The following is a 27,194-nucleotide window of genomic DNA, read 5'->3' as shown; positions in this document are numbered from 1 at the left end:
ATGGGCCCAGTGAGATATTAGTCAGGAAGCCATTTCAGAGTGCCTGAGGGCATCGTAAACAAATTTGTTTCCCTGCACTTGTTTGGCGTGACAGAGGTCTGCCAGGCAACAAGGCCTACAGTCCAACGTCCTCACAGACTGCCTTGATGACGGCCGCCATCTTAGGTGGAAACTGGCGTTTCCAATTCCCTTAGCGCCACTAGGGCTAACCAAGTTCTGTCATAAAAAGTGACAGGAGAAAAGTAATATAACTGCCCACAGGCAGCATGATTTACCTCAGACGGACAAGGCAAAGATGGGAATGAAAAATGAAGAAACAAGGGCTGCGAGGGAAATAGTATAGAAACTAGGACAGATGAGGGAGACCCTTCTGGAACGTTCTGGTGGCTCTGGACCAGTATTATTGAATTGAATTAAGCTGCCCTGTCTCACCTCAGCTTGCTGAAGGAGGGAGATATAATAATAATAATAATAATAATAATAATAATAATAATAATGATAATATTTTATTTATATCCCACCCTCCCCAGCTGAAGCCGGGCTCAGAGTGGCTAACAACAATAAAATAATACAGCATTCTAAAATCAATTCATTATAAAATCAGTTCAAATCAAATTAATGGCAACCATTGGGCTAGAGTTATGTGAGGAACTTGAGATATGACTTGAGGGGAAGCTGTTTTATTACAAAATGGTGCTGTGGGTGGTGTTCACAGAGATAGTCTTCTCAAAGCAACCCCATGAGGTAGGCTGAGCTGTGAGAAAGAGGCTGGGCAGGATCCCTGTGAGAGTTTCATGGCTGAGTCTGTGGGATTTGAACTCGGCTCTTCCTAGGTGAAAGTATGGCATGCGATTTTGCTACCCTACAAGGCTTTTCTTTTTCCAGGCACGAAAACAGGAAACACCTTCAGTGGGAACCAACACACTGATATTTAACAGAAAGGCAAAAATCAGATGAGCGTGTTGAGTGAAAGGCGTGTGTTCGAAAATCCCTGGTTTGGTATCTGGAGAATCCAGCGCACTTAGAACAGCTTTCACTTCAAAGCCACAACACTAACCAAGTTTCTAGTCCTCAGGACTGAAGAAACAGCCTGAAATGATGGAGGCACTCTCAGGGCTGGCTGTGTAGGGGCTGAGGGTAGGATTTCCATTGCTGAGGCGCTGCCCCATGACAGCCAGTGCGGTATAGTGGTTAGAGTTCAATGGAGATGGCCTAACTCTGACGCTATACAGTCAGCCATGAAGCTCCCTGAGTGACCTCGGGACAGCTACTCTCTTTCCCTCTCGGCCTAACATACCCCACAGGGTTGTCGTGAGGATAAAATGGGAAGAACAAGAAGGGCTGACTTCTCCATCTTGAATTCCTCAAGAGGAGGGTAAAGAAATAGCTAGCAGCCGTCGAATAAAACAAGTGCATTTCCAACATCCTTTATTTGAAGTCAGGATCTGGCTTTCCACGAACTCTGCTTGGTGCCCAATGAAGAAAAGTAGATTTATTTTTTTAAAAAAATTAACCATTTTTTCAATACAAACAGCAACCGCACAAGACACATACAACAAAAACCATAATAACACTACTAACACGATTTGACAATTCAAATTTGAATACTGATATACCTGTGACTACACCTTTTTAACAATTTCCCCCCACCTCTCCTCCCCCTACTTCCCACCACTGTCCGCCTTATCGCTTAAATATTCCTTCCAGATTTCTTCATATTTATCCATTCTTAATTTGCGTCGACATGCAATTCGTTTGTATGTAGCTAGTCTTGTCCATATTATCAATCCATGTGCTCAATGCAATCCAGCTCTTCCAATTCATCAAAACAAGTTTTTTTGCTTCCAATATGGCACGGTACATCCATTTGTAATCTCCCACATTTCCGGAATATAATTTAGAATTCAATTCAATTCCCCTAAATAACAATTTCTTTTTATTACTCTTGCTAGAACTATCCTCGCCCCACACCAAATTGATCTCATCATGGGGCAGCTAATCATCATATGTACTAAGTTTGCATTTTTACTCCCACATCTCCAGCAGTAGAAAAGGAGATTTAAAAAGCCGCCCGGCGCTTATATAATAGGAAGCGCAAGCGGCGTCAAGGAAGGGTGTCCCGTCAGGAATCTTGCAAGGAGCCCTGCCACTTTATAGAGAATTATTCCAAGCAGGTGGTGCTGCGGAGCAAGATGGTGGGGAGGGGGAAAGAGAAGAATCCCCCCACCCGATGTATTTATACCCCCCACTGGGATCAGCAGACGAAATGGACACCCAAGGGATCGGGTTGCACGAAATCTTGGCCCAGGCCCCGCAAGGAGGAGGAGGAGCAGGAGAAGGCGTCCTGGTCTTAAATTAGGGGCTTCCCTTCCCCTCCCCAGGCCGGAGGTGTCACATGTGTCCCGCCTGTCAATGCAGCCGGCTTCTCGCGGCTTGTCCTCTGTGGTTGACATGGACAGCTGTTAGGCTTGGGGTGGGGGGGGGGGAAAGAGTTAGGTTAGGCGGATAAAAGTCACCAGCCCTGAAGTTGACGCAAGCGGGCAATGGAAATGACCCACGTCAAGAAGCAGCGGTGGCGTCAGAGCTGATGGCAAAAGGGGTGTGTGCAAAAACCACGGGGTGGCCTCTGCAACCCGCAATGTATCACAATGCGTTGCTTGGTTGGCTGTGCCAGCCAGCGGCATAGCTGTCAACTTTCAGATTTGAAAATAAGGGATCAGCAGCCTCGAAAATAAGGGCTCAGCAGCCTCACCTGTCCTGGGGACAGTCTACGGGATATCAAACAATCTGGGATAGCAGCGGGAAGCAGCATTGGAATAAGGGAATTTCCCGCAAAAAAAGGGAAGGTTGACAGCTATGGCCAGCAGCAGAGGACGGGGCAGTGGAGGTTGGTCATTGCTAGGCTAACATGAAGGCACTTGCGGGGGGAACAATTGCCAACTTTATGCTTTTGCCTCTGAGACCCACTCTTGTTCAGAGACAGTGGAAGGAATGGGGCCCTTTCTCTTTGGCTTTACACCCACTTATAAAGGCCCACAATTAGACACCAACCATCCGCGTACGGCTTATTTAAAAATTACTATTTAATATGGGACACGGGTGGCACTGTGGTCTAAACCACCGAGCCTCTTGGGCTTGCCCATCGGAAGGTTGGCGGTTCGAATCCCCGCAACGGGGTGAGCTCCCGTTGCTCTGTCCCAGCCAACCTAGCAGTTTGAAAGCACACCAATGCAAGTAGATAAATAGGTACCACTGCGGTGGGAAGGTAAACGGTGTTTCCATGCGGTCTGGCACTTGTCACGGTCCTCCGTGCACCAGAAGCGGTTTAGTCGTGCTGGCCACATGACCCAGAAAGCTGACTGTGGACAAACGCCGGCTCCCTCGGCCTGAAAGCGAGATGAGCACTACAACCCCATAGTCGCCTTTGACTGGACTTAACTGTATGTGGATTTCAAAGCATCCCTGCGTCTTTGAAGGTCCTGGCTCTGTGGACACTGTTTGTATTAGTGGACCCAGACGTTTTCCGTTGGCCTCCTCTGGATCACACATTTAAGCCTCCTTCCTGAAGAGCCCCCTGTCCAATGCTTTGCTCTGGCCCCTTTGCGATGTCGTGAGAGCCAAGTGGTAGTCAAGAGGTCTGCCTGCCCTCCCTGGTGTGCCTCTGTGAGATCAGGGCAGCTCAGCCAATGGCCAGCCAGAGGATGTGCTGCCAGCAAATTCCTTTTTGCAGGGTTCAGTATAGTGTTGGGGAATCTCAGGGCTAGGTGCCAAAGGCAGCCCTCTGGGCCTCTCGACTCGATCCTCAGGAATCTCCCCAGCTCTCCCTTGAGCACTTTTACCTGGTTGGAATGTGTCTTCCAGGGGTGATTGTGCCTTTTGCTTACCTGGACAGAGACGTGGAACCAGCTGTACAAAGTGGTCACTTTGGACTGGGGCACTGCCCATTACCAGCATGTGGCCCTCAGAAGTCTCCTCATGAGGAAATGTGGCCCTTTAGCAGGAAAAGCTTCCCCAACAATGCAGTAGAGGCTGAACACCAGTGCCGCCTAGAGATTAGTGCTTGGGGTAAATGAAATGTTGCTTCAAGTTCTTACTTTTTTAAAAAACAAAACGTACTTAAGCTGTATTTATTTTTTAAAAAGGGAAAAACAGGATTTGGGGGCGGGAAACTAGTTTGGGAATTGGTCCAGTTCAGGACTCCATGCAGTTGCTTTTCCTTTGCAAATACGGAAAGAAAATTGGCCAGGGTTAAGCAAGCTTTTCAAAAGCAGTGTTTTTCATGTTTTGTGCAGTCTGGTTGTTGGGACTACAACCAGGGAGAGCCGGGTTCAAATTTCCATTCAACCACAGAAGTTGCACGCACGCGCGCGCACACACACACACACTTTCTCTTGCAATCCAGCCTACCTAGCAGGGTTGTTGTGAAAGGCAGTCTCTATGCAGTGAAACAAAATCAGAGACTGTAACCAACAAAGGAAGTAACCGGACAATGTAACCTGCGTTCATATCCTCCCCCCTTTTTTTAAAAAAATAAACCATTTTATATACAGTACGTGGTAAAAAATAAATTTGAATGAGTGGTCCCTGAATGTCCAACCAACAGCACATTTCCAAGGGTCCCCCCTCAGAAAGTAAGCAACAACGTTGTCAAGATGGAGTCAGTGCAGGAGGTTCCTCTTCGTCAGAGTCAAATTCCACATTCTCGTCTTTTACCCACTTGCCAGAACCATCTTGGACCCAACCAGAACTGCCAGAGAAAGGAAGGAAATAAACACATCTGTGAAGGGGACGCTCATTTTTCTGGAATAATGGATCTAATCACACTTGCAGAGCACAATATTAAACTGCACTGCCGTATACCATGGCTGAGATACTTCTGTAACGTTTAAGTGCAAGACAGCTGCGCAACATTAATTAAACGTTTCCTGTTCAGAACACACAAAGAAGCTGCCTAATGCAGAGTTAGACCAGCTAGCTCTGTACTGTCTATGCTGACAAACAGTGGCTCTTGAGGGTTTCAGGTAGTTTCTCCCAGCCCCATCCAGAGATGCCAGCTTCTGTTTGCTGCAGGCGGTGGTGGTGCTTTACATTACTCAGTTTCTCCTTTTTTCCTGGTACAGTGGTACCTTGGGTTACATACGCTTCAGGTTACATACGCTTCAGGTTACAGACTCCGCTAACCCAGAAATAGTACCTCGGGTTAAGAACTTTGCTCCAGGATGAGAACAGAAATCGTGCTCCGGTGGCGCAGTGGCAGCAGGAGGCCCCATTAGCTAAAGTGGTGCTTCAGGTTAAGGACGGACCTCCGGAACGAATTAAGTACTTAACCCCAGGTACCACTGTATATAGACATAATATTATAAAAAGCAATAAAGAAGGCTGAGCTTGCCAAGAGAAAGCTTTTGATTAACAGCACAATAGCCCTTAAAAGCTTTTAATTAAGAGTACAGTAGCCCTTAAAGGCCTTAATAGTGCTTTGCCTGTGTCTACACTGGAAGGGATGCATTGAAATCGAACTTTATAGTAAAACCTGATCACCCTCCCCTGCAAAAACAGGTCTTGAAACAAAGAAAACAGTGCAGACGCAACTTTGCTCCCCTGATGCTTTTCGGCTCCTAGCCTGCAAATCTAGTACCTGTGATCCCACCAAAGAAGGCACTTAGTTAACACATCTTCTGGGCAACCTCTAACCTACCTTTTCAGCCTCAGATAGTGTTCCAAAGCCCGGCGCTTCTCCGGGGTAACATCACCAGTGTCAGAATGAGGCGCTACACCATGAGGGGCTTTCCTTTTACGGCTACGCTCCTTACCCAGAGCTGCAGATCTTTTCACCGATTCTGGAGTCAAGAGAGATTGATATTTAGGAGTTGCATCTCCTTGCTCAGTGGCAACTTGGGACGGGGCTGGCGTCCGTAAAATCCTGCCCACTTCACAATAACAACTGCAGATGAGGCAATTGTATCCGCATCTGCAGGTCCTTCTGGATTGATTTGGGAGTGTAGACCAGAAGAGGAAGTTGAAAGGTACTCCTGGCTTGCCAGCAGCACATGTGAAATGGATCTAGGGTTTTTAGCAAACCACAAGCTTAACACGAGTCAACAGTGTGATGTGTGCAGAGGAGGGCGACCAAGATGATAAAGAATCTAGAGACCAAGCCTTATGGGAGTGGCCGCCGGGACCACACAACACTGGTCCTGAGAGATCTGCATTGGCTCCCAGTACGTTTCTGAGCACAATTCAAAGTGTTGGTGCCGATCTTTAAAGCCCTAAATGGCCTCAGTCCTGTATACCTGAAGGAGAGTCTCCACCACCATCGTTCTGCCCAGACACTGAGATCCAGCACCGGGGGCCTTCTGGCAGTTCCCTCATTGCGAGAAGTGAGGTTGCAGGGAACCAGACAGAGGGCCTTCTCGGTGGTGGCGCCCGCCCTGTGGAACGCCCTCCCTTCAGATGTGAAGGAAATAAGCAGCTATCTTATCTTTAAAAGACATCTAAAAGCAGCCCTGTTTAGGGAAGTTTTTAATATTTAATGCCGTATTGTTTTTAACACTTGATTGGAAGCCGCCCAGAGTGGCTGGGGAAACTCAGCCAGCTGGGCAGGGTATAAATAAATTATTATTATTATTATTATTATTATTATTATTATTATTATTATTATGAGGAACAGTTGAACCTGCAGTTTAAGCTGCAGAAAAAAGCCTGGAAGGTGAAATGATAGCCATCTTCAAGTACATGAAGGGCTGTCACATGGAAGATGAAACAAGCTGGTTTTCTGTTGCTCTAGACAAGAATGGACATTCCAACGAAACCTTAGAACAAATTTCTGATGGCAAGAGCTGTTCAACCGTGGAACGAACTCCCTTAGAAAGTTGTGGACTCTCCTTCTTTGGAGGTTATTAAACAGAGGTGGGGTGGCCCACATGTCAGTGCTTCTTTAATAATAATAATAATTTTTTATTTATACCCCACTCTCCCCAGCCAAGACCGGGCTCAGGGCGGCTAACAACCAATAATAAAAACAAGTTGATTAAAATACAATTTAAAAGATTAAGATACAATATTAAAACAATTAGGGAGCAATCTCATCATAGGAGGAGAAAGGAAAAAGAAAAAGGGGGAGGGAATCAAACTGATTCTGAGCCAAAGGCCAGGTGGAACAACTCTGTCTTACAGGCCCTGTGGAAAGAGATCAGATCCCGCAGGGCCCTGGTCTCATGAGACAGAGCCGGAGCCAGTGTTGAGAAGGCCCTGGCTCTGGTTGAGGCTAATCTAACTTCCTTAGAGCCCGGGACCTCTAAGGTGTTGCTATATATGGACCTTAAGGTCCTCCATGGGGCATACCAGGAGAGGCGATCCCGTAGGTACGAGGGCCCTAGGCCGTGAAGGGCTTTAAAAGTCAAAACCAGCACCTTAAATCTGACCCTGTACTCCACCGGGAGCCAATGCAACTGGAAAAGCACTGGGTGAATATGCTCCCATGGCAGAGACCCTGTGAAGAGCCTCGCTGCAGCATTCTGCACCCACTGGAGTTTCTGGGACAGCTTCAAGGGCAGCCCCACGCAGAGCGAATTACAGTAGTCAAGCCTGGAGGTGACCATCGCATGGATCACTGTGGCCAGGTCGGGGCGGAAAAAGTAAGGGATACCTTAGCTGTGATACCTGTGTTGAAAGGAGTTGGAATAGATAACTCTTGGGGGTCTTTTCCAACTCTACAATTCTATGATTCTACACTGGCAGTGGGGATTTAGCCTGGGGGCTTTTGCATGCAAAACAGTGCTCTGTGACTGAGGTACAGCCTGAAACCAATGAGGAAAGACCACAACCAAACTGCTCCAAAGCAATTTTCTACCTGACGTGGAAGTCGCGCACCCAGGCAAATCCCCAGCAGAAGTGGCTTCTGGCAAAGGAAGTCTATGTTCTTCTGCATGAACGGAGTTCTTGGGTTTTGACGGCTCATTTTCTTCAGACTCTCTGGAGCTTGCATCTGTCCTTGAGGTACTGGGGGCAATGTCACTTCCTGCCACCCTGTGCCAAATAAATCAGTCATGTCAAGGCCTTGTAGAAAGTCATCTTCCTTATATTATTGTTGTTAATAATAATAATAATGATGATAATTTATTATTTATACCCCACCCATCTGGCTGGGCTTCCCCAGCCACTCTGGGCGGCTTCCAACAAAATATTAAAATACAGTAATGCATCAAACATTAAAAGCTTCCCTAAAGAGGGCTGCCTTCAGATGTCTTCTAAAAGTCTGGTAGTAGTTGTTCTCTTTGACATCTGGTGGGAGGGCGTTCCACAGGGCAGGTGCCACCACCGAGAAGGCCCTCTGCCTGGTTCCCTGTAACCTCATTTCTCGCAGCGAGGGAACCGCCAGAAGGCCCTCAGAGCTGGACCTCACTGTCCGGACAGAATGATGGAGGTGGAGACACTCCTTTAGATATACTGGACCTTCAGATATACTTCTTCAGATATACTTGTTATTATTATTGAGATTCAATGTAGTGTAGTGGTTAAAGCACTGTTTCTCAAACTTAGGTTCTCAGCTCTTGTTGGACTACAACTTCCATCATCCCTACTAAGCAGGACCAGTGGTCAGGGATGATGGGAGTTTGTAGTGCAACAACAGCTGGGGACCCAAGTCTGAGAAACACTGGCGCATGTTGGTCTGGGGTTCAAATCCCCCACCTGGCCATGAAGATCCCTGGGTGGCCCTGGGCCAGCCACTACTTCTCAGCCTAACCCAGGGTTGTTATGGGGTTTAAATGGAGGGGGGGAGCAGAACCACATATACCACCTTGAGCTCCTTTCAGAAAAAGGATATAGATGCCATAAATATTAATCAGACGTTATCTAAAGGTTTCAAAGCAACTTTAAATACATAACTTTAAATGCATTGTATAGAAAGAAATAGCCTGTGTAAGAGCAACAGGAAGCGTCAGCTGCACACTAAAAGGTAAAGGTAAAGGTACCCCTGCCCGTACGGGCCAGTCTTGACAGACTCTAGGGTTGTGCACTCATCTCACTCTAGAGGCCGGGAGCCAGCACTGTCCGCAGACACTTTCGGGTCACGTGGCCAGCGTGACGAAGCTGCTCTATAAAGCGGTACCTATTTATCTATTTGCACTTAAGGGTGCTTTCGAACTGCTAGGTGGGCAGGAGCTAGGACCGAACGACGGGAGCTCACCCCGCCGCGGGGATTCAAACCACCGACCATGCGATCGGCAAGTCCTAGGCGCTGAGGTTTTACCCACAGCGCCACCCGCCTCTCTTCAGCTGCACACTAGTAAATAATAAATATAAATAAAAATGTTTTATTTATTTAGTAACACAGTAACAACATCTTAGACTATTGAAAGGCTTGGGGGAAATGGTAAACCTTTACCTGGTACCAAAAAAAATGTCAGTGAAGGTGCCACATGGACTTCGCTGGGGAGAGGATTCCACAGACAGGGAGCCACCACTGAAAAGGCACCGCTCTCCCTTGTCACAATCCTCTGAGCCTGCCTCAGAGAGGGAACCTAGGGAAGTTCCTCAGAAGGAGATCTAAGGCCACCGGGTGCCACTCCCCAGCCAACGGGGAACATGGACACCATCCGCATTAAAGTTCATGGGGCCACGGTTTGAGAGCAAAGCACGTTACCTGTTGCGCCGGCAGCAGCTGCTATAAGGGATGTTTTTCAGCAAAGCGTTGTGGGCAATCTTCCTGGTCTCCACAAGCAAAGGTGCAGGGCCTGGACTCACCTAAAGGAATTTATTTATTTCCACGAATGCATCTTTTCTTATGAAATGTCTCAAAGCAATCTAGCAATAAAATCATCAACACTAAAAACTACACACACACACACACACATACATTTTGTACATGAAAACGCAGCCCACTGGTAGAGCACCTTCTTTGGAGAGCGGCTGCCAATCAGTGTAAGCAAGACTAGAGGGATCTGACTCTGTATAAAGCAGTCTCCTCCGCTCCAATTTATATCGACCCTTTCTTCAGAACCACAAGGACTGGAACCGTATTTATTTTAAAGGGCAAACTATAGCTTAGTGGCAGATCTTCCATGCTAAGGTTGCTCTCCGAAAGTCTTGCTGAAGTCTGTGGGATTCATGAGCCCAGGATTGCAGTGGAAGAAAACTCAGCTGACACAGAGGCTGCCATTCTAGTTTGCAATTCTTAGCAACTAAGAGGCGGCAAGGAGCATGCAGACTTGCCTGAGCACCAGTTTCTTCTGCTTGGAGGTACGCCTGGTGGCGGCGTTTCTGGACCTCACTCTCGAGTGAACGCTTCTTCCCATAGAACTTCTGCAAACCTATTACAAAGCGAGAGACAGAAGAACATGGCAGGGTCTCGGTTCAAATCTCTGGGCTGCCTTGGTTAAATCAAAATCTCTATCTACGCCTCAGTCTTCCTCATCTGTAAAATGGGACCAGACATCCTTACTTGACCATTGCGAGGATGAACGAAACTACTGCAAATTAAAAGTGCCGCAGAATAACTGCGGCAATAATTAAAAACAAACCCAAGATGGGCAGTCACACAACAAAGTGGCTGGTGATGTTAATTTTCAGCCACCCTTTGACCTCTCCAATTTTGGTACCGGGTAGCACACCTTTCCTCGCACACAGATCCCTTCTTTTACTACCCCGAGCAGCAAACTGAGCAGTACCTGAAAACCAATGGCGCAATGAGAGCAGGGACATGGCCTAGCTCCCCCACCACAACGGTGCTCTTAGCAACATGGTATAAAGCTTGGGTATTGTAAAGGGAATTGGGGGTTGCTCGTGCGTAAGGGGGCTGCTGCTCTAGGCAACGTTGTCTGGCTAAACCTTTCCCTGGCTGGACAGCCTTTTCTCCGTGGCTGTGTCAGTCACTGGCAGAATCCGTCAGTGGGCGTTTCCTGAACTTCTTCCAATATAAAAGCTCTTTGACGCCAAGTCTCCGCCTAGCCTCCCTGCGTGGAAGTCTTCTGCGCAGAGTGGGCGTGGCCAGCGGAGGTCCTGGGCTCTCCCCGCTGGTTTCTGTGGAAGAGTCTTGGAGCCATCTCTCCGAAGTCCTTCCCTGCTCCCCTTTCTTCCTGGTGTCACGCCGATTTCCTTCCCCAAAGGAAGTGTTCTCTCTCTCCCTGCTGGTCCCTTCTCCTGCATCGTTGGGGAGCCTTACCTCCACTCTTGGCTCCGATGGCAGTTCCCTGACAGGTATTATCTGCTCAGATGGTTGGATGAGAGAGTATGGGGCATCGAGGGCTCAATAAAAGCTTCTGCAAACTTACTGATGAGGTGCTTCTTTCCAGAACGGTGGACCGTGAGCATGTCGAGAGTGTCAAAAACTGGACGGTGGAAGCAGACAGTGCAGGCATATCTGCTGGGGCGAAGGAACGAACAAAGAGAATTGAATTAGAACTTACTCCATTGCATTCAGTGGGGCAGCCTTAGCCCCATTCAGTCTGTGGGACTGAGTTCTATGCAGACTTGTTACAACACTGCTCTGTAAATAAATCATGACAAACATGCTAGAACAGTTGTGATCTTGAGTATATAGCCTTTCTCTTTTCTTTTTCCAATAATTCTTTTTCCAAGAATTCATTACCCGTTTTTTAAAAGACCCCATTTTCTATAATACTCTAATTATCCACATGGTTTTTAAAAATCTTTCTTTGAAGCGCGCGTGCGCGCACACACACACACACACACACACACACACACACACACAGTGTGTCAGTGTGGTATAGTGATTAAGAGCAGTGGACTCATAATCTGGTGAACCGGGTTCGATTCCCTGCTCCTCCACATGCAGCTGTTGGGTGACCTTGGGCGAGTCACACTTCTCTGAAGTCTCTCAGCCTCACAGAGTGTTTGTTGTGGGGAAGGAAGGGAAAGGAGATTGTCAGCCGCTTTGAGACTCCTTAAAGGTAAAGGAACCCCTGACCATTAGGTCCAGTCGTGGCCAACTCTGGGGTTGTGGCACACATCTCGCTTTACTGGCTGAGGCAGCCAGCGTCCAGCTTCCGGGTCATGTGGCCAGCATGACTAAGCCGCTTCTGGCGAACCAGAGCAGCGCACGGAAACGCCATTTACCTTCCCGCCGGAGCGGTACCTATTTATCTACTTGCACTTTGTGCTTTCGAACTGCTAGGTTGGCAGGAGCAGGGACTGAGCCACGGGAGCTCACCCCGTCGCGGGGATTCGAACCGCCGACCTTCTGATCGGCAAGTCCTAGGCTCTGTGGTTTAACCCACAGCGCCACCCGCGTCCCTGAGACTCCTTAGGGTAGTGATAAAGCAGGATATCAAATCCAAACTCCTCCTCTTTTTCTCAAACAACTCTGCTTAATTTAAAACAGCTTAGGGCCACCGTCTTGGCTGCAAAATGGGGTGTTAATAAAAATGAAAACTATAAATCACATTACCCTCTTCCTCTACTCCATGTATTCTAACTAAAATTGACTTATGAACTACACATGCCATAAGAGAGCCAGAGAGCTAAATTGTGGTCTATTTCTTTTTGTTGCCCTGCTACATCAGCGATCTGGGATTGGGGAGCATGTGCAGAGTGCCCAGTTTGTTCTAACTGCCCACTGTTAGCTGTGCATCAAAGCTGCACCATCTGTTATCAATCAATGAAGATAACAATGGTGTATCCGGTGTTCTTTAGCTCTGACCTGCCATCTCTCAGCAGCAAAGCTTCATCCTCAGGGATATAATTGGCCAAGAGGTCAGCAACTCTTCTTTTCTGGAAATGAATAAAGGAAGAGAAATATTTCACCTGGGTTTAGCTACAGGCAAAGTCACAGAAGTAGGGAAGAATTAGGGGTGTGAGCCCACTGGGTCTCAAAAAAGGGAGAAGAGAATTGGGGATGGGGGCTTTGGGCAGAAATTCTGGAACAGGGACCATTTGCACAGTGCTAGGACTGGGATCCTGTGCAAAGTCCACAGTGACTGGGAGCATGCGCAGAGTGCAGCTGCTTTCTCCTGGGGCAGGAGGAACATGCAAAGCGGCTCAGCTTGCTCTCTAGGCCTGGTTTGATATTTACGTCTTCTAAATCATTCAGGAAGAAATGGAGGCAGTGAGAGATTTTACTTTCTTGGGCTCCATGATCACTGCAGATGGTGACAGCAGCCACAAAATTAAAAGACGCCTGCTTCTTGGGAGAAAAGCAATGACAAACCTAGACAGCATCTTGAAAAGCAGAGACATCACCTTGCCAACAAAGGTCCGTATAGTTAAAGCCATGGTTTTCCCAGTAGTGATGTATGGAAGTGAGAGCTGGACCATAAAGAAGGCTGATCGTTGAAGAATGGATGCTTTTGAATTAATAATAATAATAATAATAATTTTTATTTATACCCTGCCCTCCCCAGCCTAGGCTGGGCTCGGAGCGGCTTACAAGCAATAATAAAAACAAGTTGAATGATTACAACTAAAAACAAAATTAAAATACAACAATAAATACAAATTCTGGTGCTGGAGGAGACTCTTGAGAGTCCCATGGACTGCAAGAAGATCAAACCTCTCCATTCTGAAGGAAATCATCCCTGAGTGCTCACTGGAAGGACAGATCCTGAAGCTGAGGCTCCAAGACTTTGGCCACCTCATGAGAAGAGAAGACTCCCTGGAAAAGACCCTGATGTTGGGAAAGATGGAGGGCGCAAGGAGAAGGGGACGACAGAGGACGAGATGGTGGGACAGTGTTCTCAAAGCTACCAGCATGAGTTTGACCAAACTGCGGGAGGCAGTGGAAGACAGGAGGGCCTGGCGTGCTCTGGTCCAGGGGGTCACCAAGAGGCGGACACGACTAAACGACTCAACAACAAGATCCCTTGAATGCCTTTTGAACCCCCCCCATCTTCCCCTCCACTCACCTTGAGCACATTGAGCTGGCTGGGGTCGTCTCCCTCCCTCTTGAAAGACATGCCGCGCCCCCTTCACTCCTTCAGGCTCCGAAGACTGAGCAAGGAGCAGGAGGACTCCTCCAGCACTTCCTGTTTTGGCCTCCAGAACTACAACCCCCAGCATGCACCTGGATGCCGGTCTCGTTCATCCCTTCCCTTCCCAGCCGATCAGGCTTCAGGGACTACATTTCCCAAGCAGGCTTGCGCGGCCAACGAAAATGGAGCACGCGCAAAACTCGATTTCCCAGCATGCCGCACGGCTTTCAGCTCCCTAAACCAAGCATGGCCAAACTTGGCCCTCCAGCTGTTTTGGGACTACAATTCCCATCATCCCTGACCGCTGGTCCTGTTAGCTAGGGATGATGGGAGTTGTAGTTCGAAAAAACAGCTGGAGGGTCAGTTTGGCCATGCCAAATGTAAATGTTATCAGAGAAGGGGCGAGGTAGAATCTGAAAGAAAGAAAGAAAGAGAAAGAAAGCCTAGTAAAGACATGTATCAAACATCTATCTATCAATGATATTAGATGATAACATAGATATTTAATATAATATATTTAATTAATATATTATAAATATATATTTAAATTCATCCTGGCTTTTAAAGTGTGTTTTAAATCAGAACTGCAAATTACATTATGCTGTTTCTCTATAGAGGAATTATTTGAAGGTGGGGTTTTTTGTCCTTTTTTGATAGTTATTATTGTCTTTTTCCTGGGGTGTCGTTGTTTTGTAAGTATGCTCATTGATGGGACCATATTTGTAGCCTAATAATGAAGAGTTGGATCTAACTAGGGTCTTCCTCAGAGCTAACCCATTGAAAATAACTTAAAATTAGCCATGTTGGTCTACTTCCGAGGGGCTACTCTGCTAAAAAAACCCAACCACCTCTGAGTGAATATAACCAAGCTTACTCTCAGGTAAGCGTGTAAGGAAGGTGCAACATAAAAGCTCCAGGAGAGGCTGGCTGCTAGATAAGGCCAAGGGGAGGGCTCTAGTCCAGTGTCCTGTTCTCAAGGTGGCCAAATGCTCCTAAGAACGTAATAATAATAATAATAATAATAATAATAATAATAATAATAATAATAATTTATTATTTATACCCCGCCCATCTGGCTGAGTCTCCCCAGCCACTCTGGGCGGCTCCCAATCGAGTGTTAAAAACAATGCAGCATTAAATATAAAAAAACTTCCCTAAACAGGGCTGCCTTCAGATGTCTTTTAAAAATAAGATAGCTGCTTATTTCCTTCACATCTGAAGGCAGGGTGTTCCACAGGGCGGGCGCCACCACCGAGAAGGCCCTATGCCTGGTTCCCTGTAACCTCACTTCTCACAGTGAGGGAACCGCCAGAAGGCCCTCGGCGCTGGATCTCAGTGTCCGGGCTGAACGATGGGGGTGGAGTCGCTCCTTCAGGTATACTGGACCCAGGCCGTTTAGGGCTTTAAAGGTCAGCACCAACACTTTGAATTGTGCTCGGAAACGTACTGGGAGTCAATGCAGATCTCTCAGGACTGGTGTTATGTGGTCCCTGTGATGTAGTTTCCTGGTCACCTTCAAAGGTAGCCCTACGTAGAGCGCATTGCAGTAGTCCAAGCGAGAGATAACCAGAGCATGCACCACTCTGGCAAGACAGTCTGTGGGCAGGGAGGGTCTCATCCTGCGTACCAGATGGAGCTGATAAACAGCTGCCCTGGACACAGAATTAACCTGCACCTCCACGGACAGCTGTGAGTCCAGAATGACTCCCAGGCTGCACACCTGGTCCTTCAGGGGCACAGTTACCCCATTCAGGACCAGGGAATCCTCCACACCAGCCCGCCCCCTGTCCTCCAAAAACAGTACTTCTGAAATATACTCAGAGTCGCAAAGTGATTTCATGCTCTTTATTCAGCTCATAGTGGTGAGGAGGAATGAATGAATGTCCCCTCAAAGTATCTGCTTTATATACATTATTTACACAATGGGCTGCACATGATTGGCTAATTCCGGAATTCTACTGTAAGCCAATCAAGTTGTGGATTCACTTCTATCTGGAGCATGATTGGGTGGTTCCTGCCAACCAATCATACTGCTGCATTGTTCTAGGACCAATCAGACTGCTGCATTCTGGATCCTATTGTTCTAGGACCAATCAGACTGCTGCCTTTTGGATCCTATTGTTCTAGGACCAATCAGACTGCTGCAGTTTGGATCCTATTCAACTCAGTACATAACAACTTCTGTCTTGTCAGGATTCAACCTCAATCTGTTAGCCGCCATCCATCCTCCAACCGCCTTCAGACACTCACACAGGACCTTCACCGCCTTCGCCGGTTCTGATTTAAAGGAGAGGTAGAGCTGGGTGTCATCTACATACTGATGAATGCAGATAGACTGCCTCTGGACCTGGAGGTTCCATAAGACTCCCCAAGCAGGCCATGTGTAATTTGACTTATCTCATAGCACTGATATCCCACTTGATTGTAAAACAAACCAACCTCCAAGCGGTTTAGGAAAAGAATAAAGCAATTAAATTATCAGTTTTTAAAAGATTAATAAAACCAAGTATTAAAAAAATTCAAAATATGATTAAAGCCATGGTAAACTAAAAAAAAAAGAGATTAAAATGCATGCCATCATACTACATATGATGATAATTTTATACACTTCTATCGTGTCGCCGCTTCTCCACACTAAAAGCCCCCAAATTTACAACCTTTCTTTCTGCAGTCCCTTTGACCATTAGAAGTCCTTATGAGATTTTTTTTTTTTAAAAAAAGAATAATTAAGTGGCTGGACTGCAATTCCCAGCTGCCCGTTGTCGAAATCCCCCAAAATGCAACAGGGGAGAAGCTGCAGCCCCCTTTGAAAGCCAAGCCTTTGTTTTTCTGCTCCTGGAAGACTACAACTCCCGTCATGCTGCGGGAGGGACTGGCCTTTAAGCAGGGAGCATGATGGGAAATGTAGTCTCGCGCCCTCCCCAGGCTCCCTTCCACCCCAGGCTGAGAAAAGACACATTTTGTGTGTTGGTGCATGTCTAAATGTGCAGCATAATTGAAAATATGGTGGGTGGGAGATTACTCAGCAGCCCCTCCCAAATACTACAACTCCCAGAAGCCTTTGCGAGAGCAGGTGGGAGGGCGGGGCCAGGGTTAGGCTGGGTTCTGTTTCAACTGTTTGCAACAGAAAGCGCAGCCGCTGGGCAACCTGATGGTGGATTACTGGATAGGTTAGGGGGCTTTTGCTTTGCAAGAGGGGGCGGAGGGTGGGTGATCTTTCAGAGGAAAAGCGGACCGACGTGGGAGCAGGAGATCCATTGGGGGATCTGGTATCTGGGAGAACAGGAGGAGGCTGGACTGCAATGGGGTGTTTCTGAAAGTGAAAGCCCATCTGCACTGAAAGGTTATATCTAGGGGGACGGGAGATTATTTTTTTGGGGTGGGGAAGGGCGAAGGAAGTGGAGAGGCGTCCTGGGTGGACACAGCCTCGCTCAGGGGACGGGCCTTGAGGGTGCCTCCTGTGAAATGGGCCTATTTGGCTGCTGCAGGGGTTGGTGGCTGCAGTAGGACCAGCCCTTGAGAGGTCAGCCTTTCCTGGCCTCAAGCTGGGGCCGTCCAGGTAAGGGGAGGGTTGGCAGCTGGGGGATGGCCTCTCCGTCCAAACAGGGGTCCCCCGGCGGGGCAGGGCTACTGCAAGGGAGCAGGACCCGATCCTACGGCAGCCTGGTCAAGACGGTCAGCTCGCCGGCGCGCGAGAGGCGGCTGGAGCATCGGCTGGAGCCTGCGGACACCCTCCAGGGGTTGGCGGTCAAGTATGGGGTCACGGTGAGTCTGTTTAGAAAGGGGAGGGGGTCATGATCTTTACACATGTGCTCAGAAACGATGTTTACGGTGTTGATGTTACCGTTCATATGTAAAGCCCTTAATAGTTTGGGACCAGAATTTTAACTGCGGTCGCCTTACCCCGTATGCGCCGACTCTGCCCCATTTTGCACTTGTAAGAGCTCAGTCTTTGGAACTCCCTGCCATTTGATATTGGGCAAGTGCCTTCACTGTGCTCTTTTCAGTGCCTGCAAAAAACCATTTTTGTTTAGTCTGGCCTACCCTGGTGCTTAGAAAGGTGATGTGAGTTTTTATCTCTTTTTAGTCTACTGCTAGTTTAACTTTTTGAATGTCTTAAATTTTTGTTGCTAATTTTTCTTAGCTAATTTTTCTTAGTTTTTGGGGAGGGGGGCCAATCAAGCAGTGTATAAATTTTAGGAAATGAATAAAATATTAAGCTATTACATATACATATATACATATTATACTTACACTTGAACAACTCTTTTTTTTTAAAAGATATTTATTGAAGTTTTACAAAAACATAAGTTTACAAAATGAAAAAGGTCATATAAAAAGAAAAAGATACAAAAAAAAAGAACATAGAAAAATACATGAAAAAGAAAAAAAGGAATAAAAATACAAAATACAAAAGACAAATAGCTAAAAAAGAATTAAAAACAAATCCGTTTTTTGTAACTTTGAACTCATTAACTTATTTCCTTGGCCTCCTCACACCTCCCCTTTTTGTATCCCCATTTAAATAATCAAATCAGCAAATCCTTACCCTCTTTCGTTTATCTTAACTCTGTATCTTAACATATTATAACTCTATATTTTCATCCATTATCAATTCATTTTTGCATATTCTTATTAACTTTGTTGCTAATGCCACTTATTTTCAATCCAACATCATTTTAACATTCATTAATTTTACAGTATTTCTGAAGATAGTCTTTAAATTTCTTCCAGTCTTCTTCCACCAACTCTTCTCCCAGGTCTCGGATTCTGCCAGTCATTTCCGCCAGTTCCATATAATCCGTCACCTTCATCTGCCACTCTTCCAGGGTGGGTAGCTCTTGTGTCTTCCAATACTTTGCAATAAGTATTCTTGCTACTGTTGTTGCATACTACCCTTGAACAACTCGGAGTAAGCATGCATAGGACATCGCTGCATGGCACCACTGGCTTGTAACAGCCCCATTTTTAATGTGCATACATATGCTTGTTGGTATAATATAGCTAGAAGGGAAAATTCCACCAGGTGCAGCTTATGCGTTTACCCCGGAACAGCTGGTGGAAATATTCATTCTGATACAACTTCTATGGGACAAGAGACATGTATCTTTTATTGATGCATTACCTGCTTATTTATGTACCAGCAGTAACTATAAGACCTTCTGTGTTAAGCACAACTGTCCTTGGACAACGCCAGCTGATAAATCCTTTTAACAGCAAAAAAATTAAATAAATATACACATATATAGATTAGCTCTAGAATGAAGAGGAGAACCGTCTCCTACAGAAACCCCTGGAGCTGAGATGCCAATTCCTTGCCCCGATATTGGAATCTGGCTGATAAATATCCAATACTGTTGAGATTCAGGAAGGGCCTTTTCAGTAGAGGTCTTTTGTTGTTGTTGTTCAGTCGTTCAGTTGTGTCCGCCTCTTCGTGACCCCCTGGACCAGAAAACGCCAGGCCCTCCTGTCTTCCACTGCCTCCCGCAGTTTGGTCAGACTCATGCTGGTAGCTTTGAGAACACTGTCCCACCATCTCGTCCTCTGTCGTCCCCTTCTCCTTGCGCCCTCCATCTTTCCCAACATCAGGGTCTTTTCCAGGGAGTCTTCTCTTCTCATGAGGTGGCCAAAGTCTTGGAGCCTCAGCTTCAGGATCTGTCCTTCCAGGGAGCACTCAGGGCTGATTTCCTTCAGAATGGAGAGGTTTGATCTTCTTGCAGTCCATGGGACTCTCAAGAGTCTCATCCAGCACCAGAATTCAAAAGCATCAATTCTTCGGCGATCAGCCTTCTTTATGGTCCAGCTCTCACTTCCATACATCACTACTGGGAAATCCATAGCTTTAACTATACGGACCTTTATTGGCAAGGTGATGTCTCTGCTTTTTAGGATGCTGTCCAGGTTTGTCATTGCTTTCCTCCCAAGAAGCAGGCGTCTTTTAATTTCGTGGCTGCTGTCACCATCTGCAGTGATCATGGAGCCCAAGGAAGTAAAATCTCCCACTGGTCTTCTAGCTGCCTCCTTTAGGTCCGCTGGAATCCAGCCTTGTCGTAAGGAGGCACCGACCACTCCCGTCACCCCCTCAGCCCTTCAGATAAGCCAGGAAGGGCAAGTTGCACATTGTCTAACAGAGCAGATGTGAGGAACCTGTGGCCCTGCTGCGTAAGTTGGAAGCTGTATGCTGGGGATTGCAGGTGGACTCAGGTGATGCTCGGAGTATCTGGGTGGCCACCGTGAGGACAGGATGCTGTCAGGCGTCGGGAAATCTGATCGCTCCCACAGTGGGCAGCCAATAAGCAGATAACAAGAAGAATTCTTAAAGGTAAAGGGACCCCTGACCATTAGGTCCAGTGTGGCCGACTCTGGGGTTGTGGCGCTCATCTCGCTTTATTGGCCGGGGGAGCCGGCGTACAGCTTCCGGGTCATGTGGCCAGCATGACTAAGCCGCTTCTGGCGAACCAGAGCAGCACACGGAAACACCGTTTACCTTCCCGCCAGAGCGGTACCTATTTATCTACTTGCACTTTGACGTGCTTTTGAACTGCTAGGTTGGCAGGAGCAGGGACCGAGCAACGGGAGCTCACCCCGTTGTAGGGATTCGAACTGCCGATCTTCCGATCGGCGAGTCCTAGGCTCTGTGGTTTAACCCACAGCGCCACCCGCGTCCCCAAAGAGTTCTTACCAAGTCCTTTAATGTATATTCACAGAGAGAGGCTTTGATAAGTGCGCCTCCATTCCAGTAATGGCATTGCTCTGAATAAAGTCCCACCTTGGATCAAATCTACGCTTCCAGGTGCCATAAGAAAGCTGCAGAGATAGCACAGAATAATACGCACCCCGGAAATGATCTCTTTTAGCTTCTGCCTTCTGGAAGAAGGTACAGGGTTATAAAGACTAGGACTAGCTGCCTGAGAAACAGTTTCTATCCAAATGCGATTTTGGTTTTAAACACAGTGTAAGGTAGTCTCTTGGGACGCGGGTGGCGCTGTGATCTAAACCACAGAGCCTAGGGCTTGCCGATCGGAAGGTCGGCGGTTCGAATCCCTGCGACAGGGTGAGCTCCCGTTGTTCGGTCCCTGCTCCTGCCAACCTAGCAATTCAAAAGCACGTCAAAGTGCAAGTAGATAAATAGGTACTGCTCCAGCGGGAAGGTAAATGGCGTTTCCGTGCGCTGCTCTGGTTTGCCAGAAGCGGCTTAGTCCTGCTGGCCACATGACCCGGAAGCTGTACGCCGGCCAATGAAGTGAGATGAGCGCCGCAACCCCAGAGTCGGCCATGACTGGACTTAATAGTCAGGGGTCCCTTTACCTTTAAGGTAGTCTCTGTGGGAGTACAGTCACGCCTCGGGTTAAATATGCTTCAGGTTGAGCGTTTTCAGGTTATGCTCCGCAGCGACCCGGAAGTAACGGAATGTGTTACTTCTGGGTTTCGCCGCTCGCGTGTGCGCAGACACTCAAAATGACATCGCGCGCATGCGCGAAAGCGGCGAATCGCGACCTGTGCATGCACAGATGCGCAGACCCAGGTTGCATTCGCTTCAGGATGTGAACGGGGCTCTGGAACGTTGTGGCGTATCCCAGCTTGATCAAGCACTTGGCATCGCAAAATCTGAACAACACTGTACTCAGGTGCTCCAGCAAAAAGACGAGGCCCTTGCTCTGCCCAAATTATCCCAAAGTGAGCTCCCCCACTCAATTTCTGCTGTTTTGCGTGTTTCCACATCCATGAGGTCTAGCAGCTTTGCTTTGTTAAAGAGCCTTGTATTTAGCAGCCCTCCCCTTTCCGTTCCAGACAGAGCAAATCAAGAGAGCAAACCGGCTGTACACCAGCGACTCCATCTTCCTCAAAAAGACTCTCTACATCCCTGTACCGGTCGAACCCAAGGCACTGTTGTCCAACGGGTTAGATCTCGAGGAAGACGAGGAGGAGAAGGAGAAGGTGGAAGAAGGGGAGACGGGGGCCTTTCAGCCCGAGGCCCCCAAGAAGCAGAAGCATCCGCGGAAGAACGGGGCGTCGGGGGCCTCTGCCCCCAAGCATGACCTCTCCGCCGCGGACTTCCTGTTCAAGCTGGACTCTGAGATCCGCCGATCCAAGCAGGCCGCCACGAAGAAGCTGCGGGAAGGGGGCAGCTCGTGAGTGACCCTGCTTTTTCCCTTTTCCGTGGGTCCTAAGGGTGGCACAAAGCAGATCCTTCCTCCTCTGCTTTCCCTCGCCCCCCAGATTGGGCTGTGTTGCGCTGCAAGCACGATGAAACAAGAACATTGTATTTAGGTCTCTCGGAGCAAGTGAGTCAAGCTACATTGTGAGAAAAGGGCAGCCAGCGTGCTGGGCTATTTTCCTATTTTCCTCCTAGGCAATTGTACCCATTTCACAGATGGGAAAAATTAAGGACAGGCTTTATGAGGAAGGCTATTATTATTATTATTATTATTATTTGGCTGCACTTGAACCATATGACCCCAGAGTGGTTTACAACAATAAAGGGGTCTCCTGAATAGCCACACGAACAGGGGTCAATATGTTTTCCCCACCCACTCGGCACTCAGGCTGCCCTTTCCCCACAATGCAGCTTGACTCACTTGCCCTGGGTGACCCATATACAATGTTCCATTCTCAGACACCTGTTGCATCTTGCATCTTGCTTGCAGCGCAACACAGCCCAGTCTGAGGGGGGACGGGCAGAGAAGGAAGGATCTGGGGAAGATATTCCAAAGGCCCGTTTTTAAAAGTTGTGAGTGGAACTTGGGTATACCATCCATGATACTAAAATCGACTAAAACAATGTAATTGTAATAACGTGCGTTTTAATTTTCATTTCGGAGCTCCACCTGTCCCAAGGGACTCAAGTCTGGGTTGCAATGCGTACTGCAAAGCTGGAAACCTTATCTGTGGTTTTTTTCTAACTGGGGGGCCTAAATCCTTAATTTAATTTAATCCTCCGGGAGAGAAGTCTTAGCCAGGGAGGTATTGCCTGCTGTTGAGCTTCTGTGGCCACCAGAGGGCGTAGTTGCTACAGAGCTGCTCCATCCTTGAATTTGGTGACTCTGATATTCTCATTTCCTTCCCGTCCTAATGGATTTCTGCAAAAGCGTGCAAGATAAAGACTTGAGAGCATGTGGAGTTTGGAAACGGGGCCTCCTTGGACCAGGAGACCGGCAGAGATTCAGGTCCTTTCCCCCAAACACTGGCACCCATTTCCACACAGCTTGGCTGGCTAGCGCGAGCGACCTGAGAGCGCCTTTTGCTTTAAAAGCAATCCTAGTGCACTGCGCTTTCCCTTCCATAACCTTCCTCTGTATTGGCGGATCCGTTGCCGGGTGATCAGAGGAGGAGGGGTGCGTGTGTGTGTTTGTTGCGGAACATTGTGATCCTGCCTAACGGGCGTGGGTGGCTTTGAGGTCTCATCCAACTCTGGTCCTCAGCTTGGGCAAACACAGCATTAATGGGCATCCTTAAAATAAAATTAATGGAGCATTCTGCCTGCCACCGAGGGCCCCATTTTCTCCAGAGTAGTCTCTCGGGGGCCACATGCTGGCATTGCAAGGGCCAGAATTGTCCTTGAGTGAAGCTGGAGCCAGCCCTGCCCCGACCCAGATTTGGAGCCCACTGAGGCACTTCACTCCTGGGAAGTCTACTAGCAACTGTTAGGGACGCGGGTGGCGCTGTGGGTTAAACCACAGAGCCTAGGGCTTGCCGATCAGAAGGTCGGCGGTTCGAATCCCCACGATGGGGTGAGCTCCTGTTGCTCGGTCCCTGCTCCTGCCAACCTAGCAGTTCGAAAGCACGTCAAAGTGCAAGTAGATAAATAGGTACCGCTCCGGCGGGAAGGTAAACGGCATTTCCGTGCGCTGCTCTGGTTCGCCAGAAGCGGCTTAGTCCTGCTGGCCACATGACCCGGAAGCTCCCTCGGCCAGTAAAGCGAGATGAGCGCCGCAACCCCAGAGTTGGCCACGGCTGGACCTAATGGTCAGGGGTCCCTTTACCTTTAGCAACTGTTAACTGGGTTGGCTGAATAGAAATCCAGTCTCCAGGGGCAGTGTACCGCTCCCCTGAGCACCAGATGCCAAGGGCAAGCAGGGAATGGCCAATTCCAGCTCCAAGTCCCCTGGATGTGGGCATTCAGAGGTAGACTGCTCCATAGCGTGGAGGCTCCCTTGAGGCCAACTAGATTGGGGAAGAGGCCGGGGTCCCTGTTTCCACTTTAGGGGCCTCCCCTGCTGGAGGGGAGAAGAGTCCTGTTGAATCAGGCTGTGGGCTGGTCTGCCTGGCCCAGCTCCTCTGGTCAGCTGAAGACTTCTAGGAAGTCTGCAAGTGAGGCATGAAAGCAACGGTTTCTCTGAGCCGGTTGCCCCTGGTGCTTGGAGACAGACTGCCACCATATGTAGAGTCTCTGAGCAATCTCCACCCTAAACCAAAATTTCCCCAGCGGTTTTCCCACAGGCCTGCGGTCGACCCACTTTGGGCTAGGTAGGTCTGATCCACAAGGGTAGGTAAAGGTAAAGGGACCCCTGACCATTGGGTTTAGTCATGATCGACTCTGGGGTTGCGGCGCTCATCTCACTTTATTGGCCAAGGGAGCCGGCATACAGCTTCCGGATAATGCGGCCAGCATGACTAAGCCGCTTCTGGCGAACCAGAGCAGCGCACGGAAACGCCGTTTACCTTCCCACCGCAGTGGTACCTATTTATCTACTTGCACTTGGACGTGCTTTCAAACTGCTAGGTTGGCAGGAGCAGGGACCGAGCAACGGGAGCTCGCCCCATGGCGGGGATTCGAACCACCGACCTTCTGATCGGCAAGTCCTAGGCTCTGTGGTTTAACCCACAGCGCCACCCGCGTCCACAAGGGGCACAACTGCAAATCCTTGTCAACAGCAGCTGTAGCAGAACACACGTCTCTCTCTCTCTCTCTCACTCTCTCATATATTTCCCTTTCCCACACTTCAGGGTTTCTGGGAGCGAGCCAGGATCTCCCCACTCCACGGCCGCCTCCTCTCCTTCCTCCTACCAGAATGAGGCTTCTTCCCGCGCTGTCCTGGGTCCCGTGCCCCTCACCAAAATCGCCCGTGCCGACACCCTCCGCGACCAAGAGGACGAAATCTTCAAGCTCTGAGCGACGCCACTTCCCTCCTTCCGCTGTCCGTGGGGCTCCGGTGACCGCAAGAGAGCTCCCCCGTCCCTTTGCCCCCCACCCCACCGGACCCACCGGTAAGGGGACTCTCCCGCTGCAAACAGCCAAGGAGCCGGGAATTGTTTTTGGAGGACGGACGACCCCCGTAGACGGGCGCTTCGGAAAGGTCCTCTGCGGCATCAGCATCATCGACAACGTTGCCCATCCCTGCCTCCTGGATTTTGAACAGACTCTTTGTGCGTCTTTGTCTCTGTGTACCTTCGTTTTCTCCCTCCTCCTCCATCATATTTATCACCTTAAGTGCTTTCTTGCCCATCCTCAAAGTCCGAGGACAACCTTCCCTTAATGCCCCCCCCCGTGGTATATATAGAGTAGCTGGCTGAACAGAAGTGAAGGGGGCGCTGTTGTGCTATGGGAAACCTCTCCCTTGTTTTCCGGCCGTCAGTTTAGGGCTGGGGTGGCCGCCGTGGGATGCCCGGTGTGGCTGGGCGTCGGGCGAGGGCTTGTTGGGTCTGTGCTCGACTTAACGGTGGGATTCCTGAGCCGTTCCAGCCCACCCCCCTTCCACTTCCAAGGCTCCATCTCCTCACCCCGCAGACTTCCGGGAGTCCTCTTGTTGTACTGCCTCCCCTGTGATTAAAACAACCGGCAGTTTTTGCTGACTTCCAAGTTTGTCTCTGTGCCTGTCTGACTCTGTTTGTTTTTTGTCTGTAATGGTCGCTGGCAACCTGGGAGCTGCACAGCATGTCCACGAGCAACATGTTGGGATTTTGTCCTTGGGGTTTCCCCGTAAGTGGGATAATAATAAAAATAAAAATAAAAATAAAAATAAAAATAAAAATAAAAATAAATGTTATTTATACCCTGCCCTCCCCGGCCAGAGCCGGGCTCAGGGCAGCTAACACCAATAAAATCACAGTAAATAAAATCACAGTAAAAACATAATAGGGGAAAAGAGAGGGGGGGGACCAATTTAAAATACAGGTTAAAATGCAATTTAAAATGCAGCCTCATTTTAAAGTAGCTGATAAATAATAAGGGGAGGGAAACATGGGTCAGACTGAGTCCAAACCAAAGGCCAGGCAGAATTTCTGTCTTGCAGGCCCTGCGGAAAGATGTCAAGTCCCGCAGGGCCCTGGTCTCTTGTGACAGAGCGTTCCATCAAGTCAGGGCCAGTGCTGAAAAGGCCCTGGTCCTAGTTGAGATCAATCTAACCTCCTTGAGGCTCGGGACGTCCGAAATGTTATTTGTGGACCTTAAGGTCCTCCGCGGGGGATACCAGGAGGGGCGGTCCCGTAGGTACGTGGGTCCTAGTGTCCCATTGCCTCCCCCCAATCTGGGGGTGCAGTGGAGCAGGCTGTCTTTGGAAGAGGCTGCCTGCCGTCCGTCCCTCTACATGAGTCAATGCTCTGGGCTAGATTTCTTTCCATCTTCAGTGGGGGGCACTGAAGCCAGGGGTGGGGATATGTGCCATCCAGAGGGGCTTTTTACAATAACTTCTTTCACATACTTTGAAAATAAAACCTTCTTCAGTATACAATATCCCAGGAATGGGAGAGAGCATCCTTCAGGCTGGGATTCCATGGACAGGAGCAGTCTACCTGATGTGCTGCAGCCCGTATTGCCTCTGTGGGGGAATGGGTTAGCCAAACCCAGCTTTGAATGAATGAATGAATGAATGAATATTTGCATCAGCCATTGATGCAAATATGAATGAATGAATGAATGAATATTTGCATCAGCCATTGGCCATAGCAATAAAACAACAATACGATATGCAAAGAATATAAATAAAAAGTCAATTATATAAACTTTACATTTCAGGGTATTGAATCAATAGTCAAATAGTGGATCTTATTCTGATTGCCCCAGCTAAAAACCTTGCAACCTTTGCTGTCACCTGTTCATCTTGGATCTGCCAAGAGAAAGGACACTCTGGCAGTGGTTGGGTGACCCAGAATGGATAATAAAAGAGGGGTGATAATCTTATTCCTCAAGTCTTTATAAAGAAGGGCATGCGCCACTGATTCGGGGCTGCCATCTTTACAGGGACATGAGCGTTTTTCATGTGGAATCTGTTGGAATCGTCCCTCAAGTCCAGCCGAGGGCAATACGTTCAATCTTGCAAGAGTAAAAGC

At 48.4% G+C, this 27,194-nt stretch overlaps 2 protein-coding genes across 2 annotated transcripts; one reads left to right on the top strand and one right to left on the bottom strand.

Annotated features, from left to right (window-relative positions):
• Nucleotides 1-490: 490 nt before the first annotated feature.
• Nucleotides 491-14,069, bottom strand: SCNM1 (sodium channel modifier 1). Its single transcript, XM_083591695.1, has 8 exons — nt 13,860-14,069; nt 12,659-12,729; nt 11,271-11,359; nt 10,213-10,310; nt 9,644-9,744; nt 7,850-8,025; nt 5,696-5,837; nt 491-4,747 (listed from the first exon to the last, which is right to left on the bottom strand). Exons 1-8 carry the CDS (start codon nt 13,908-13,910, stop codon nt 4,648-4,650), a joined length of 828 nt encoding a protein of 275 aa, XP_083447821.1. The 5' UTR covers nt 13,911-14,069; the 3' UTR covers nt 491-4,647.
• Nucleotides 14,070-16,870: 2,801 nt separating this feature from the next.
• Nucleotides 16,871-25,725, top strand: LYSMD1 (LysM domain containing 1). The gene is made up of 3 exons (XM_083591576.1): nt 16,871-17,690; nt 21,717-22,057; nt 24,873-25,725. Exons 1-3 carry the CDS (start codon nt 17,511-17,513, stop codon nt 25,036-25,038), a joined length of 687 nt encoding a protein of 228 aa, XP_083447702.1. The 5' UTR covers nt 16,871-17,510; the 3' UTR covers nt 25,039-25,725.
• Nucleotides 25,726-27,194: the final 1,469 nt, after the last annotated feature.

Source organism: Podarcis filfolensis (genome assembly GCF_964270895.1).
Source record: "Podarcis filfolensis genome assembly, chromosome: 16".
Lineage (NCBI taxonomy): Eukaryota > Metazoa > Chordata > Lepidosauria > Squamata > Lacertidae > Podarcis > Podarcis filfolensis.
The sequence above is the reverse complement of the archived record's forward strand: the minus strand, read 5'-3'. Positions and strand labels throughout refer to the sequence as shown.